Source organism: Poecilia reticulata, linkage group LG8, assembly GCF_000633615.1.
Source record: "Poecilia reticulata strain Guanapo linkage group LG8, Guppy_female_1.0+MT, whole genome shotgun sequence".
In the NCBI taxonomy this organism is placed as follows: domain Eukaryota; kingdom Metazoa; phylum Chordata; class Actinopteri; order Cyprinodontiformes; family Poeciliidae; genus Poecilia; species Poecilia reticulata.
In genome coordinates this window covers 18544318-18561850 of record NC_024338.1, presented here as the reverse complement: position 1 = coordinate 18561850, position 17533 = coordinate 18544318, and the positions used below count along the sequence as shown (strand labels likewise).

The window sequence follows — 17533 nt, the reverse complement described above, 5'->3', positions numbered from 1 at the left end:
AGTCACTTTTTAAATAAAAACGTCAAACGCAATCTTCGAATAAATAACTTCCGTGATGGGTGTATGTAAACTTCTGACCGGATGTGCTTGTGTTATTTTAACAGTTTACATTTGTTGTATGACTTGAACAAATGTTCCTCGTTTAATTTTCCTGTATTCCCCCTCCCTGAAAAAAAAGTTAGCCGAATCAAGTTAGCATTTAACACCGGAAGTGCCCTATTTCAGCTAAAAAAATAAAAGCACTTCGTCGCTCCTACACAGCCGTCGTTCTGAAACGAGTTTTATTCAGAAGTTCCAAACCGGAAGTGATGCTGGTAGCTTGAGCTAGCTTGCAGCGCGGGTTTCAGGCGGAGCTCAGAGCCATAAAACATTAGCCGAACTTCTTCCCCAGCTCCACTCGCTCACCTATTTGAACTGAAACACACTTTCCGAGAAAGCGCCCCTCACGGAGGACCAACATGTGGGAATATTTCGAGGCTCAATTCCATTTTTAAAACTTCCCACGTCGCATTTTTCCCCCTCCTTTCATTGGAAGCGTTCCCTGGAGAACAGGAGTTTGTTTTTTTTAAATAGTTTATTAAGCTGCGCTACTTTTATTTATTCCATTCTTCTCCAAGTGGGTTTCTCTCTTTGCATGCATGCGATGTCACGGATTACTAAAAGGAGAAAGAAATGTTTGAGTTTGTATCCAGTGTTTCCAAGTGAAAGTGATTTTTGAGTATTTTTTTTTTAAAGAAACCAGTTGAGCAACAGGCGACAGGACTCAATAATCAATGTGGTGTCAGCTGGAAGGACGCGGGGTCCGGATCTCACCTAAACGGTACGCATAGAACTCATCTTTATTATTACTGTTATTATTCACATGAATAAATGTTTTAAACTAATGCAAACTGCTAGAAAAACAAACACATTTAGCTCCATAAACTTTAATTATCCATTTTCTTCGTGTTCAGACATGCGGAGACATGCACGCTGTGTGGCTTTATTCTTCTGGCGAGTTTCTGTTGCGGCATTTCTCCCACTTCATTTCTGCATTTATCTTGGCCGTCTTGCGCCTTTTTAGGCTGCTGCGCATTTTGTTTTCTTTGGCAGTCACTCAGGTGAGGTGAGAGCTACTGAGTCACGGTCCCAACCCGCAGGTAGATCACACACACACATCGCCGAGTTGATGTCTAAACTCCGGCTTGTCAGCAAGATAATGGGCCGAGCTGGCGCTGTGGGTGGCATTCCGCTTTTTAGCGAAAAAATGCAAGTGCGAACAGCGCAAGGAAAGAGTTTTTTCCTCTTATAGGTGGGGGTCTCTGCATGGATTGAAACAAAGCTTGAATGATTTGGGTGTTTGCACTGCGGGACGCCAAACATTAACCTGGATTGTTTTTTTTTTTTTTTCCATGTCACTAAATTAGAAACATGCAGAAGTGCAAACGTCTGATTTTTAGAGGATTTCTAAACAAAAATGTGCAAAAATAGAATAAAAAAACCTGTTAAGTGAAACCAAAACCACGTGGAATGTGTTTAAATTGCAAAAGTTGATCCAAAAATTATAAAATCTTTTTAATGTAACCCAAACACATTCAGAAAATAATCTTTTGATTAATCTTCTGCCTTTTCAGAGATTAAAAAAAATCTGTTTTGGTGGAAAGTTTCTGTTCTTTATAGCTTAAAGTCATCCATTTTCCCAAGATTTAAAAACTGGAACTTTTTCAGGATTAAAAACTATCAAATCAATTAGCTTTTAGTGTCAAAGTCTTAAATTTAAAAACTTGTTCATCTCTTTGGGTGAACATGGAAACATCTGAAAGCAAATAAAAAGCTTAATAAAGAGACTGTAACGACTTTATTACAGATTTTTAATCCATAAAATAGAAATTAAGATTATTTGCAAGAGAGAATCCAGAAAAATGAATTGCTGGATGTTATTCGTTTATGCATGAAAGTATTTGCTCTTCACCTTTATGGGCTTACAGGAAAGTAAAAGAAAATCCATGCTGCTGGTGATGCATTTATGGCTCAAAAGAGGTGGGATTTCTTAGCTCTGATGCATTTATTGAGTAGGAGAAAATATTTTTGCATCCAGTTTTTAGAGGGAACTGCTTCAGTTTCTTGCAGCTCCTTGAGTTGCACAACTTCAAAGAGTCCAGATTAGCGCGGGACGGGGCGCAGCCGCAACTCTAAGCACGCAGAGCGCATCATGGGGCCGTCAGGCTGACGTTAGCCGCGCAGGAGGAGGCCGACTAGCAACGAGCAGCAGCCTCCGCTGCTTTATGGCGTCTGCTCGCCGCTTCTCACCACCGTTTCCATGAAAACGTTCATATCAGCTCCACGTTTTCCATGTTTCTCCATGAAGTTCGATGTGTTTTGTAACTCTGGAGGAGCTGCAGGGATTCACAGCAGCGTGGCAGCATCATGCTGTGGGGAACGTTAGACACAGATAAGGCGAACCTGAAAGTACCTCGAGTTTCACCCTGAAACATACAGAGTGAGTTAAATCGAACTATGATCATGCATTAGAATGGCCTAGTCAAAACCCAGCTCAGAATCTGTGGCAACACCAGAAAACTCAGGTTTATGAATAATCTCCATCCAGTCTGACTGAGCTGCAGCTACTGGACATCTCTGCAAAATAAACACTTCACATTTTTATTAGTGCGCAACTTTAAAGCCTTTACACTGCAAAAACACAAAGTCTTACCAAGTATTTAAATCTAGTTTCTAGTGCAAGTAAGAAAAAGACAAAACTGACAAGTAACTTTAAATCAATTTGAAAGAATTAAAACAAGATCCTATATCCTGGTGAAAAGTTACTACTTAGTTAGTTTTTACTTTTTTGAGTGCATTAAGATATTTGGACAAGAAACTAGACCAAAAATACTTGGTACAATTTTGTGTTTTTACAGTGAATATAAATATAAAATTCCGTTAAAATCTGTTATGATTTGTGAATAATTTTTGCAACGAAACATCCTGCAAGAAGTTTGTTTTTTGTTTCAGTTTTGTTTTTCTTTTGTAACAAGGAAATTGTTATTCAAATTAATCAAAATGTTAACATTTTAATCTAAATTTGTCTGAATACAGACGAATACTTTAAATGTTTGTTCAAAAAAGAAAAAAAATCTGGTAAATTTGTTGAAATTTTGTTGGATTACAATTAAAGAAGTAATCAAATTAAGTTTAACCAAGTAAATTTATGAAGTTATAATGTTAAACAAATGAAGTTTGACAAAAAATTTTGATTACATTTTACGAAATAACTTGATTTTGTGAAGTTGTGGCTCCATTCTCATTTTCCAGTGTATGTAAGGAGGGAGAATTTTTATCATATTTACTCACACAAAAGGTAATTAAAGAGTTAAAAGAAGCAGGAATGTTCAAACTTCTTCTGTTTCTGAACATTTTCATGCAAGACGTCCAATTAATCTGCAGTCATCGTCTGGCTAATGCAAACAATAAGATCACTGAAATGAATGGAGGCCTTCTGGTCATGTTTGGTTCAGGGTTTGTTTTGTTTTTTTTACTTTTCTTTTCTTTTAAAATAAAATCAAACGTGGAGATCAGGCGGGAGAGGAGGGCTGGACTTTCTGGAGCCCGGTTGGGTCGTCGGTTAGCGCCGCGGCTAAATGATGCGCGACATTGTGGCAAATGGAGCGCGGCGATGAAGTGCCGCCGCTTTTTTACAAAAACAACACTTACGGGGGGAAAAACCTGCCTGTCTGCTTTCAACAGCCTGAGAAAAGCTGGAGAGGTCAGGATGGGCTCAGGTCTGGATGAGCAGCGATTCTTCTGGAGTTTACTCACAATTATGTTGTTTAAGACATTAATTTTTGTCAAATAAACAGCGATTAAAGCTCAAATATCAACATCTACCTTTAATTTGCTACATCAAACCTGAGTTTTTAATCAAAATTTGCTGATAAACAAAATCAAAGTAAGAAATTTTACTGTCTTTTCATGGTTTTAAACTGGATATTTGACAGGAAAATTACTTTTATTTATAGAAAATCAACCTGTTCTTTAAAGAATCATCTTCCAGTCCTGATTTGAGCCAATTTCAGCAGTTTTACACTGTAAAAACTATGTTAAAACTAACTTAGAAGTAACTTTTCAGCAAGATATAAAAGCTTGTTTTAAGTAATTTAATATTGATAGTTCCACTAGCAGATCATTTCATTTATAACATGGGAAAAATGTATTGTTGTAATTGAATTTGTTTCCAAGTAGAACTAGTGATTTTTAATCAATATTAAGAATTATTGTTTTTAAATAAGCTCCAATATCTTGTTAAAAATTACTTCTAAGTCAGTTTTGTCTTAATTCAAATGTACTAAGATATTTGAACTAGAAATTTAATCAAAACTTGAGTAAAGTTTGAGTTTTTGCAGTGTGATTCATGGTTTATGTAACATACAACTAAAAAAATAAAAATTTTAGTGCCTGAATTTCCAGAATAGTTGAGGAACATAGTAGTGGCAGGATAATGCTGTGGGAATGCGTTCCTAGGTAGAAGTTGATGGAAATCAGTAATAGGATTCAAAACATTAAAGACTGAGATGGAGGTTCACAAACAAGCAAATCTACTGTTAGAGCGGCCTAGTCAAAGTCCAGACCTAAATTTAATTAGGAATATGTTGCAGGACTTAAAATTGACGTTGGCATTCGTTTTCCATCTGAATTAATTTGTAACTGTTTGACATTTCACTGTCTGGTGGAGACAAAGTACTGATCCGGTTCGGCAGAACAGAAATGATAACAGCCATTCAGACACAGATTTACAAAAATAACAACAACAAAAAAACATCTTAGAGCTAAATTTTTACAAATCTAACGTCACAAACATCACGATCCTTGATATAAATGTAGAATAAAACAGTTACTGTACAGGACCCAAAACACGGCCCTGCACCCGTTCATAAGGTCCAGGGCCGGCCAAAGCATTTTTGGGGGCCTTCAACATTTGGGGCCCCCATACTAACATGTCAACACTAGATGCTAAGCTAATCTATGTTTCTAACATTAGCATAATTTGTATTTAGCTTGCATCACACCAGCATCATTATGGCTGGTAAATTACTAGATTCTATCAACAGACGATTATTTAGATAATTGATTTTTCTGATGAGAAATTGGATAAAAACGTTTGGCACATTCTGCAAATTTTTCATTTACCAACTTTAACCATATTTTGTTTTTTATACAATATTAAAAAATACAAATAAATAACAATCCTTTTTTTAAATAAAAGTTTCATTGCCTGAAATGCAGTAACATAGCATTTCTTTAGCTTAAACTATGCCATTTGAAGACTTCTGGGTGGAACATATTTGCAGAAAGTGTTTTTTTTTTTATCTTGAACTTGATATTTTTGTACAGTTTTGGCTTCATAATTGCTCCAAATATGTTGTTCTTCCAGCAATCATCTTTTTTTTGCTTTCTAGAGCCTCGTTCACCAATTAATTAGTTGACAATTATTTCAATAATCTAATTTATCTCAATTAATTGATTATTCGTGCTAGCTTGATGCTATTGAGGGCCCCCTGGTGGTGTGGAGGCCTTAAGGAGCCGCTTAACTTGCATATATCTTGGGCTGGCTCTGTTTGTGGGTCATTTCAGTAACAAAAACCCAACTAGTTAATTTTCTATAATCAAAACCTGCAACGTTGAGTCATTAATAGTCAGAAAATGCTGGAATCCTGGCTCAGCACCACCCAACTCGCACGCTTCTCCATCATTTAGAGATCTGTCAACAGTTGCTGCTTATATGCAAATTTTCCCGTCGTCACAAGTGAAATTTGGCAGACTGGATGGATCAGTTGCTGGTTTGATGTGATTTATCGTCGCCATCAGAAGGCACGCGGAGCACCCGAGGTTACTGGATGGTAACCAGAACCTGGTCCCGTCCCCTGCTGCTACAAGCATCGTGTCCGGGGCGCGGCTGACGATACATCCACTCAGTCATCGCAGCAACTCCCTCACTTTTTATCTCTCGTCCACCTGCGTTTTGCGCCCGGCTCCCCGCAGCCCGAGGAAACTACGATCGGCGCTCCAGTTATGCGTCGCTGACATTCCCGTCATTCCGACCGTTTCAGCTCTTTCTACTCGCAAACAACAAAATCGACGCTGCGTAGGCCGATGCACTGCAAAAACAGAAAACAGTGGTTTCATCTAGATTCTAGTGCAAACATGGTACACTTTAAATAAGAGAAAACTAACTTACAAGTAACTTCAGCAAGAAATAGGAGCCCGTTTTCAGTAAAACATTCATTTAAAACTTACCAGTTCATCACTTATAATAACACATTTTTCCCAAGTTATAAAGAGAAATGTACCAATAAAACTAGAACTTTATCAATATTAAGTAATTATTGACTTAAAACAAACTCATATCTTGCTAAGTTATTTTTAAGTCATTTTTGTCTTAAAGATTTTGAGCATTTTTGATCAACTTGTTCCTGGTCTTTATTTGCTACACTGCAAAAACACAAAACAAATTACCAAGTATTTTTGGTCAAGTTTCTAGTACAAAAGTCTCATCATACATGAAATAATTATTGACTTAAAACAAGTTCATATAACTTGTTAAAAATAGTTACTTTTAAATCAGTACACTTAGAAAACAAAACTAAGTGACTCGATTCTGGTTTCATGCATTTTTTTTGACCAACTTGTTCCTGGACTTTATTTACTACACTGTAAAAATACAAACCTTTAGCAGGTATTTTTGGTCAAATGTCTTACACTTGAAATAAGACAAAAATGGCTTATGTAGCTTTTTAGCCACCTACAGTAGTTTAAGTCAAGACTTCCTTTATGTTGATTTAAAAGTTCTAGTTCCACTGCCAGATTATTTCAGTTGTATGAAAATGTCTCGTTAAGTCAAATAATCTGCCAATTTTAATCAATATTAGGGAAATATTGGTTTAAAACAAGTTATCTTGATGAAAACTTATTTCTCTTATTTGTCTTATTTCAAGTTTACTAGAAAGAAAACCAAAAATACTTTAAGGATTTGTGTTTTTGCAGTGCAGCAGTAGCACAAATGAATCAATTCTGTTTTATTTGATTTTATTGACCGTTTAATTTGACTACACTGCAAAAAAAAATCTTACAAAGTGTTTTTGGTCTAGTTTCTAGTACAAACATCTTGGTACACTTGAAATTAGACAAAACTAATTTACAAGTAACTTTTCAACAAGATATAGTAGCTTGTTTTAAGTTAATCCCTCAATATTGATTAAATATTTCACTTATACAGTGGAACTAGTTCTTTATCAATATTAAGTAATTACTGACCATAAGTATTATTTGACCTCCTATCTTGCTAAAAAGTTACCTGCAAGTTAGTTTTGTCTCATTTCAAGTGTACTAATATATTAGCGTTATAAATTAAAGACACTTGGCTTGATTTCGTGTTTTTGCAGTGTGTGTGCCGCCTGAATGAAAGCCCGCTGTGGCTGCCACAAAGACGGGGGTGACTGGAATATTTGTCGTGTTAGTCAGAGGGCAACCTCGTGTTGAAATGCGGATGAATCATGCCTTCCCGCCTCGCTGCGCTTCATTTCATGCACACAGACTCACGGACGGCTGAGAGCGTCCGTCTCCGTCCCGGGAAATGTTTACATTTTTGATGGCTGTGTAACCGTTATCACTGCTCCTGGGAGCGCGCTGGGAGTCGGTATTGGCTCCGATTGTAATAACAGTTACAGCTGAAACGATGCAGGCTATGGCATGCAGGATATTTACTAATGCTGCCATCTCTCAATAACGGAAGCTCATTCAGCCTAATGAATCAGTCGCTTGCCATTCCAGAGAAGAACAGAGTCGCCCTGCGGCTGAGTTCAGCGAGGATACCTGAGGTTTAGTCGTCGTGTGATCTGGTGTTTGAGGTACAACTAAAATCCTGTCGAGTCTTACAAGAGCTACTGGCAAAAAGAAGCGGCGCCTTTTAGATTTGACGTAAATTAAACCTCCGTCCTGTGCTCACAAGTTCAGCTTCCAGGTAAAACAATGTCAAAACGCAGAAATAACGACGTTCTGTGTTTTCATGTTCACTGGAAACCAGCTTACAAGTAACTTTTGAGCAAAAAGTAGCTTTTTTAAGCGAGTAATTCCTTAATATTGATGAAAAAGTTCTTGCTAAGTGAAATGATCTGCCAGTGGAACAAGTACTTTTTAAATTTTAATCAATATTAAGCGATTATTGACTCAAAATAAGCTTCTATTTATTGCTGGGATAAAATTTCTCTTCAGCAGCAATGAACCCCCCCCTCCACACACAAATATTTTGTATTTTTGGTAGTTTCTAGTGCAAATATCTTAATCCACTTGAAATAAGACAAAACTAACTTACAAGTAACTATTCAGCAATATGAGTAAATAATTGCTTAATATTGATTAAAGCAAAAAGCACTGGTTCCACTGGCAGATTATTTCACTTACAGCCAGTATTTTTTCATCAATATTAAATAATTATCAACTTAAACTCTTATTTCTAACTGGAAAGTTTTGCCATTTTTTAAAGTGTACAAAGATATTTGCACTAGAAACTTTACCAAAAGTACTTAAAATCTGCGTTTTTTGCAGTGTTGCTGTTAAGGAATTTATTTTTTAAAGTGTTGCTTTAAGTCAAAGGGAGTTCAAAGTTGGTCTGGGGGCCATTCTGTGGCCCTTGAAATGATCCTGTGCAGCCCTCAACCGCAAGACACAAATATGGCCAGCAAAATAGGGAAAAAAAGGAAATCTGTAAGAAAAATTCTTAAGAAAACAGAATACTGTGTTTGTTTTTAACATTTTAGTAGTAAAGTTCAAAAAACAACTTATTTTTGTATTTTTAATTTTAAAAGATAATTCAATTCAGGTCAACTGAAAAGGGGAATTTAAGTTCAAGTCATGTCACCCAAGCATCTTCAAAGAGGAGAGATCTCCAGTAGCAGTCAGTTTTGCAACCATTCTGAAGAGACCTCTGACTGAAGACAGTCTCATTACAGCCATGAATGGCAGCTCAACATCAGGCAGCAGAGGTGATATTTCATTGCAAAATGTCCTGGACGACACCATCAGTTGTTGAGAAACTCTGCTAATCCACCTCATTTGCTTTTGCTGCGCCTCGTTAAATCTGTCAGGTTAGAAAGATGAAGTCTGGGATACGATCCCGACCCGTTGTGATGGATGGATGAAATGGTTTGAATTTCTATTTCCAACTCCTCCAGGGTTTGAGGTCATAGTTAAAGTATTAATTGAGCTTTTAAGATGCTAATAAGATCCTCCTGAACAAAATAAACAAACACAGACACCTTGTTGCCATAGTTACGCATTGTAACAGTTATCCTAAAGTAAAAAAGTAGGAGTAAAAATCCTTCCAGCTGCACAGCATCAAAAAATCAGAGGAAATAATTGTACAAAAAAATGAAAGCTTTGATCGTGGATTGAGAAAAGTTTCCTTTCTTTCTTTCTAGTGTCTTTCTGTCCTCATAAAGCATAAAAGTATATTTATTTACCTTCTTAAGTTTTCTTTTTTTTTTGCGTGAAAGGCACTTTTGTTCATCTAAGAGCATATTTCACATAAATCCTGGTAAAAATCAACACAATTCTTTGTAAGAAATTCACATTTTGCACGTCTTTGTACTTTCATTTTGATCTCTGCCGCTTCTGCTTTGTGGTGAACCGTTTCAGAAAACTTCAGAATGTAACGTCACAAAGTATCAGTAACACTCTGCAAGTAAACTCTGCCCGTCACCTAGCAACCCAAACTGAGCTCCAGCACATTTGGTCAGCTGGTTTCATCTCTGCATGCGCTGCATAATGGCTGCTGGAAAAGAGAAGTGTTTTATTGTTGACTTACCATCCAGAAACCACTTACTGGATTCTTGTTGGTTGTGCAGGAGGCTCCACTTCTGCTTCTCAGAGTTGTACAATTTCTCATTTGTTTGCACCCATTTTTACATGCGAGTGTAAATATTGAGCCAACAGCAAATTATTTGGATGTAAAATGACAAGAGGCCCTAAAACTCATTTTGAACCGAGCCGACTAAATGTAATGAAGATGCTTCAGGCCGTAGATCTATCCTAATCTGTTCAAGGAAGTATAATAGGTCGCGTTTAAACAGGAAACTTTAGATTTTCAGGGGAAAAAGCAACAGCTCTGAATTAGCAAAACTAATTTATTCTCTCTGGATCTCTTCCGTTGATTTAACGAGTCTGAGTTGAGCACATACCAGATTGTCAGCGTCTCCGTTTGAAGGTCAGTTCCTCATTCAGCAGAATCTCCAAGGTTCCCCTCCTGGGCTCCACATGAAGAAAAGTGCGATCTCTCTGTTCTCGGTCCTGTTTTTCCACAAGTTCTGCCAAGATTTTAAAGCCATACGTCAGCAGCTGAAGCTCTGCAGTCATAAAGCTTAGAGCCGCCAGTAAAAACACTCGTTTTACACCCTAATTGGGGCTCTTTGTTTCACTGTCAAAGCTTCCAGAGCCGGCCCAAAGTAGATGCGAGTTAAATGGCTGTTTGAGGCCCCCACACCACTAGGGGGCCCCAAAGAGCACCAAGCTAGCATGATAAAAATATTTATATTCAAAATAATATTGAATAATACAAACTAAATGATATTACACATGGAAAAACGATTTCTATATTATTTTTATAGTTAACTTTTGGCTACCTAGCAACTCACTCACTCTTTTGTTGCCTAGCAACAACTTGTTCACTAATTTGCAAACCAGCAGTTTTAGGTTTTGCCACCATTCCTCGTTGTTTAAAAAAAAAAAAAAAAAACGGAGTGAAAACTGAGGATAAAACAGTTTTTACAGTATTTCAGACATTTAAAACCAAAAACAAATCAATAATTATCAGTAGATTGATTTGAAATGCTCATGTCAGGACATGTTTTTTAGCCATATCATCCAGCCCTACTTTAAAATAATGTGGCACACTTAAATACCGTTCAGCGTTTCAAAATTATTTACTTTTTTTAGTTTGCTACTCCTGTAAGGTTAACTCATCAGTCATACCAAACTGGTATAATGTAAGCTAAATACAAATAATGATCACCGTAGCCTGACAACGACAAAGCATCTGGTGTTGACATGTTGGTGTGGGGGGCCCAAATTAAATCTGCTGAGGGCCCCAAAAAGGCTTTGGCCATCCCTGTCCACAAATTCAAAAAGTTATAATAATACTTTAAATGTTTGTAGCACTTTTTCAGAAACTAAGACACTGATATTGTCTTGGGTGAAGTTTGTGACATTTAGTTTGCAAAAATTAAGTTCTAAGATGTATCTTTTTTTTTATGTATTATGAAGGGGAGGGAGTCTGAAAGCTGAAATATGAATTAACGCGTCTCTCCTCTCCTTGCCAGCTGATACGTCCTGGGAGTGATGCACTGGCTTCCCCTGGTTGCCATGGTGATCGCCTCGGCCCTGCCCTTCCCTCACAACCCCGCGACCGCGCAGCCCAGCGAGGATCGTAAGCAAACCTCCACGTCCGAAGTGGAGAACCAGATAACCTACGAACCGTTCAGCAGTCCGGACGTTCCCGCAGAAGAAGAAGAAGAAGAACCGCTCAGGACCGAGGAAATTTCCCAGGAAAACTCGCTACCAAAGGACTACAAAGCCAGCAGGAAAGATGGCGACTCGGACTCGATGTCGCGCCATTTTAGGACAGGCGCAGCAGAGGACAGCCCCGCCGTAGATGTCGGTTTGGGTCTGGAAATAGACGAAATGTTTCTGGACGCACATCCCCGCGTCCTGTTCTCGCCCTCGCCGTCACCACCGGAGCATCCGCCGCTGCTGCTGATGTTGGAGAACGGGCTAATGGAGGACGACAGCGACGGAGACATAGAGGGTCACGGTGATCGCGCCGCCGACCGGACCACGCCGACTCCGACATGGGCGGACTACAACAGGGAGCCCGTCGACGAGGCGTACCGCCCGGTGAAACGGGACAAACGTTCACACCTGATAGACACCCGCAGGGGGGAGAAGTCCGTGTGCGAGTCGGAAAGCACGTGGGTCAACAACAAAACCACGGCTATCGACTCGCACGGCGAGCGGGTCACCATCGTCCCGCAGATCCAGACAATGACGGGCGCGCTCAAGCAGTACTTTTACGAGACGCGGTGCCGCCGGCCCGACGGGCAAAGCGGCTCGAGCAGGACGCGGGGAGCGGGCGCGAGGTCCGCGGCGGCCGGCGTCGCCGGGGCCAGCTGCCTCGGCGTGGATAAAAAACAATGGCGGAGCGAGTGCAGAGAGAAGCAGTCGTACGTCCGCGCGCTCTCCAAGGACGCCAAGAACAAGATGGGATGGCGGTGGATCCGGATAGACTCGTCCTGCGTCTGCGTGCTGCTGTCCAGAACAAATCAGGGGAAGGACGTGATGACGAGGCGTAGGAGAGTCTAACGCAAGGAAGGAAGACCGTTTGGACGTTCTGTCTCCTTCCTCCATTTTATGACTTTTACAAAAAAACAAGAAGACCTCAATGCTAAATGATTTTAGGGAAACTGTTATATAGACAGAGGTGGGTAGGGCTGCACAGTGGCGCAGTTGGTAGAGCTGTTGCCTTGCAGCAAGAAGGTTCTGGGTTCGATTCCCAGCCTGGGATCTTTCTGCATGGAGTTTGCATGTTCTCCCTGTGCATGGTGGGTTTTCTCCGGGTACTCCGGTTTCCTCCCACAGTCCAAAAACATGACTGTAAGGTTAATTGGCCTCTCCAAATTGCCCCTAGGTGTGAGTGTGTGTGTGCATGGTTGTGTGTCCTGTGTGTCTCTGTGTTGCCCTGCGACAGACTGGCGACCTGTCCAGGGTGACCCCGCCTCTCGAAACGTTGGCTGGAGATGGGCACCAGCACCCCTCCCGACCCCACTGAGGGAAAAAGGGTGCAAGAAAATGGATGGATGGATGGAAATGGATGGATGGGTAGAGAACAATGGCGTCTTAGGACCAATTAAAAAAGAGAACATTTCTGGAAATATTGAGAAAACTCTTAGCATCAAGAGTTGAAAATTTGCACAAAATGTTGCTTAAAAGCCATCTAAAATTTTCCAGAAAAGAAGGAAATTTCATATTTTGAATCAAATTTTCTAGAAAAAAGATGAAAGTTTCTCAGTGTGAGCAGTCGGAAAATTGTCAGAAAAAAAAGTCAAATTCTGAGATCTGAGAAATTTTCTATATAGTTCCTATATATAGTTTCTATATAATATAGAAAATTTTTGAGATTAATCTAAAAATTTGAGTTTCCTTGGCAGAAATGTACTCCTTTGGCCCTAATACGCCGTTGTAGTAGAGAACCCAAATATTGTACTCAAGTAAGAGTAGCCCGACTTCAACAAGGGATGCAAACAATTGATAAAATTACTTCAAATTGATTAAGTCAGTTTGGCTGCAATCCAGCAGAGAGCGCTGCTGGTCATGCTAAAACAAGTCAGTTGATACAGAAACAAAGATGGCACAGCCATACGAGAACAGGAAAGAGAAGCGGTCCAAAGTCATGCAAGATGCACTTTATGCGGTTCTGTTTAGAGATATAAACATTCAACAAACTCCTAAAGTTTTACAATGTTTTTCTGTTTTTGATTCAGCATATTATGACAAATTTAGCTCTTCGTGTAATGGAGAGACGGCCAGCCTTCTTCACACAAAAGGAAACTCAGGTTTTTAAACAAAATGGCTGCTTATCAACTCATTAATTGATAACATGCATCCCTAAATTCAGCATATTTTTACTCAAGTAAAAGTAAAAACAGTCCAAGAAATTACTCAAGATCGACTGATCAGATCATCTGATTTAATATTGATAATGTGAAGTTGTGTCCAAATTCTGGTATTTTAAAGACTAAAGTGAAAAAATTCAATATCATGATTACAAAATAACAGACTGAGGCAGCAGATGAAGCATTTTTCCAAATAAAAATAAAGCTATGAAACCAATACAGTCGAAAGTACTTTGTTGGAACAGGGTGAAATACTTCCAGTGCCAAATGGTTCAGCAGGCAGAAAATTAGAAAAACAATTCAGTGAAATTAGCTCAAGAATAGCAATACTTTATGAACTATATCACTCAATTAAAAGTATATTTTTCAAATAAATGTAACTAGTTACTACCCACCTCTGTATATAGAGATTTTACACCAAGAAGTACTGTTTTTGTATGATTTATCTTTCATAACCTAAGTTATTTTTTGCCTAGTATGTACGCATGTCTTTGATATTAATATATTTCCTGCTGTGTCTACAACATGACACCAGTATACCTTTTCTGTATCGCCGTGTGTATTTATAGAAGACGTCTTCATGCAGTAGTAGCTCTCTCCGGTGTCTGATGATGATTCCAGCCTTTGGGTCGCTGGCCTTGTAAAAGCAAAGAGCGCCACCTACTGAGATTTCATTTCACTGCTCCAAACTCTTACAGCTGTGGGTGAATTTTACAGGATCTGGGTTGTAAATGATGTGACACCTAAAGAAGATCTGATTACATGATATGATAATAAAAGACATTTGTATTTTAATATTTTTGAGCACCATTTAATGCATTTTTTATTTAGTTTTCAATGCATTTGTTTTATTTTTAGTGCTTCTTTGCTTATATTTATTATTTTTCTATATATTTTTTTTACTTTTAAGTGCTTTCTCTACAAAAATCAGACTACTTTGTTCGCGTCATTAAGATTGTTTTCAAAGCAGGTAAGGCTAAAAAAAAAGGCATAATAAACTTATTTATCCATTTGTTATTGCAGAGATAATTCAACTCATTTCAAAAAATACTTTATTTACTCCAAAAGGAAATTAAATGCAACTCAAATCATCTAAGGATCTTCAGTTTTGACCAGCAAGGATCTCCAGTAGCAGTCAGTCGTGCAACAAATCAAAAGTAGCCTCTGACTGAAGACTGTTCTGATGCATTTATCCTTAGATTTTTAATTCTTCATTGCACTGATTTTGAGTTTGTTTAAATTGTTTAGTTCATTTAAATTCTAAATTTCATTCTAAACAGGTAAAAATATTCATTTTAAAATGAAAACTTCATTTTTAAGCTGGAAATATTTGCTTTATTATTTAAGTGACTACATATGTTTACAAATGTGTTAAATATAACAAGATTAAGATGCATTTAAAAAGTATTTATAGATGTATTATCAGTATTTATTTAGAGTGCATTTATACACACAGAGCAGAACTAAAAGCAACAAAAGTGCAGGTTATGTTAAAGCGCAATTAAGAAGGAACAACCAAACCTATAAACAAATTCACTATAAGACAAACCAAGATAAATGTTTGAATTATTCAAACGTGGTAAAATATGGAGGCAGAAACTAAAACTAGAGACAAACATGATATAAATTGTATCATCTGGTCTGAAGGGTTCAAAGTTCTCCTGGAAGTTTCTCCCTTTCCAGAAGAAAAATAATTACATACAAAAGCTGTCGGGGACGTATTATAATAATGCAAAATTCAGATTGTTCACGTTTTTGTATTTCCATTTTGGTTTCTACTGCTTCTAAAATCAGAACAAGCACTTCACAAGAAGGAAAAGGTGGCTTTTGGCAATAAGTTGCAGTTTTTTTGGATCCCGGAAAGAAAAAGGTTTAAAAAACCTTTAGAATGAAACACAGTTCAGCATTCACTGTGCCGTTACCTAGCAACCTCAGCAGAGTTCCGCCCGTTTCCTAGCAACCCAAACTGAGCTCAAGTACGTTTGGTAAACTGGTTTTACCGCTGTTGTTGTTGGTTGTACAGGAGGCTCCACTTTTGCTTTTCAAATATGTACAGCTGCATTTGTTTGCAGCCATTTTCACATACGAGTGTAAATGTTGAGTTGGAAGGCATGGATTTACAGTGACAGGGCGCCCTAAAACAGCTCCAGGTGAAGCTGAAAAGACTAAAATCATTATTATACAAGAATTATTTTTTTGTAAAATATTTTATGAACATGTTTTGTATAGACCATAGACCAATCGTAACCTGTTCAAGGAAGCAATAGGTACTTTTAAAACTTCATATAACTATTCCTATCATGTTTGTTGAGGGTCCAGAAGTTCAAGTGAAGATTTAATGGAAAAATCTTACATGACACGAAGAACCCAAACAGGAAATGAGGTCAGAGCAAAAGAAACCTAAACACTGGGCTGCGTGATGAGAACTGGGGTGAACACAGCTGGGTCTAATAAGCAGAATAAAGGTCAGTTGTGCGGGGGACATGATGAGGTTAAAATGTGGGAAAAACGGCCGATAAAGGTCACAGGGAACCAGCGAAGTTTAAACCTCAAAGTATTAACAAAGATTCAAAGCAGAAGGTGACAAAAAAATTCAAAAACAGGAAACAATTAAATGCTGAGCTTAAGGGAAGCTTCAGAACAAAAACATGAGGAAAAACAAAGCATGGAATTATTAAAATATCCACTGATAAGTGTTTTACGAAGGGTTCTCAGGTATTTCAGTTCCTAGCCCAGACAGTTGTTTTGCTATGTTTCTTGCTGGCAAATCTAATGATGCCAAAAAAAGAATAAAGAAATACACAAATACAGGAATGTACATGTGAGTCTGTAGTTACTGAAAGCTGAAATAATCAAACCCACCTGCTGCCAAGGCCTGAAGCTTCATTCTGCTTATTAAAATTATGTTTCATCTGAATCAATGACGGCTGCGGGGAATCGTTGACAAAAACTGAGTTTCTGTTACGAATGTGCGCAAAAATTTGTCATAAATTATGTGACACCAATTGTGATGTTTTTCATTAAGTAAGAGACGAAATTAAAATCACACGTGGAAAAGTTCGTTCTTTCAGTGAGTCATTAAAAAACATCCCCCTGCCACTTCCTGCCCGAATCTTTTCCCCCGGTAGTAACATCCGGTTGTGGATCACGTGACTTGCGTGATGCGGGGAAAACGTGCTAAAGTCGCAATTTTGCGAAATACATACTGCCGAAAAATATGACAGTTTATTAAGATTACTGGAGATAGAAAAATTATTAAATGAGAAAAAAATGTGTAAAAAAAAAAAACCTGAGGCAAAAACATCAATGTTTTTTTCTAGGAAATTTCTGAAATTTTTTTAGATTTGAAGCCCAGAAAATTTCTGAAAGTAAAACAAATTACCAGCTCAGAAAAGTTTTTAAAGCTTTTTACATAGAAAATATATTAAATTAATCTCAAAATTTCAGTTTGTTGCAAATTTCAGTTTTTTTTTCTGAGTTTTTTTTTCCAAAAAAAATAAATTATAAGTCTTTTTGGAGAAATTTACTTCTCCTTTTTTTCTGTCTTATAAGTCATTGCATGTAGAAAAATCACCTCATCCTAGCAAAACAGCATTTTTATTCAAATATATTATTTGTTTTTGTTTGGCTTTTCCATTATGCACATTTATTTTTAGAATTCCTATTTGTGAAATTTTAATGTCAGTAGAAATGCAGCACATTTCAACTGGACTCTTTCTGTTGTTACGTAACTAAGAAACCAAATAAAACATTTTTTATAAAGTAATGGAGCAATAATAACATAAAACCTGGCCTTATGCTATTAATGTAGCACTTATAGTCCAAAAACAGAGAAAAAA

General features: G+C 37.8%; 1 protein-coding gene and 1 long non-coding RNA gene across 3 annotated transcripts; one reads left to right on the top strand and one right to left on the bottom strand.

The window, feature by feature from the left end:
• Positions 1-377: 377 nt before the first annotated feature.
• Positions 378-12506, top strand: ntf4 (neurotrophin 4). The gene is made up of 2 exons (XM_017306068.1): positions 378-820; positions 11346-12506. The coding sequence occupies exon 2, from the start codon at positions 11365-11367 to the stop codon at positions 12382-12384; it is 1020 nt and encodes a 339-aa protein (XP_017161557.1). The 5' UTR covers positions 378-820; positions 11346-11364; the 3' UTR covers positions 12385-12506.
• LOC103468989 (uncharacterized) lies at positions 1837-16846 on the bottom strand. Of its 2 annotated transcripts, none has more exons than XR_001776828.1 (3): positions 16557-16846; positions 10209-10334; positions 1837-2465 (listed from the first exon to the last, which is right to left on the bottom strand). It is a non-coding gene; the product is annotated as an uncharacterized LOC103468989 (long non-coding RNA). The 2 variants fall into 2 exon arrangements; XR_534283.2 differs by having other exon boundaries at positions 1837-2409; positions 16557-16840.
• Between the last annotated feature and the right edge of the window lie 687 nt (positions 16847-17533).

What these genes read in the sequence shown, in the direction of transcription:
- ntf4 (XM_017306068.1), top strand. Translation starts at nt 11,365, where the DNA reads ATGCACTGGCTTCCCCTGGTTGCCATGGTGATCGCCTCGGCCCTGCCC.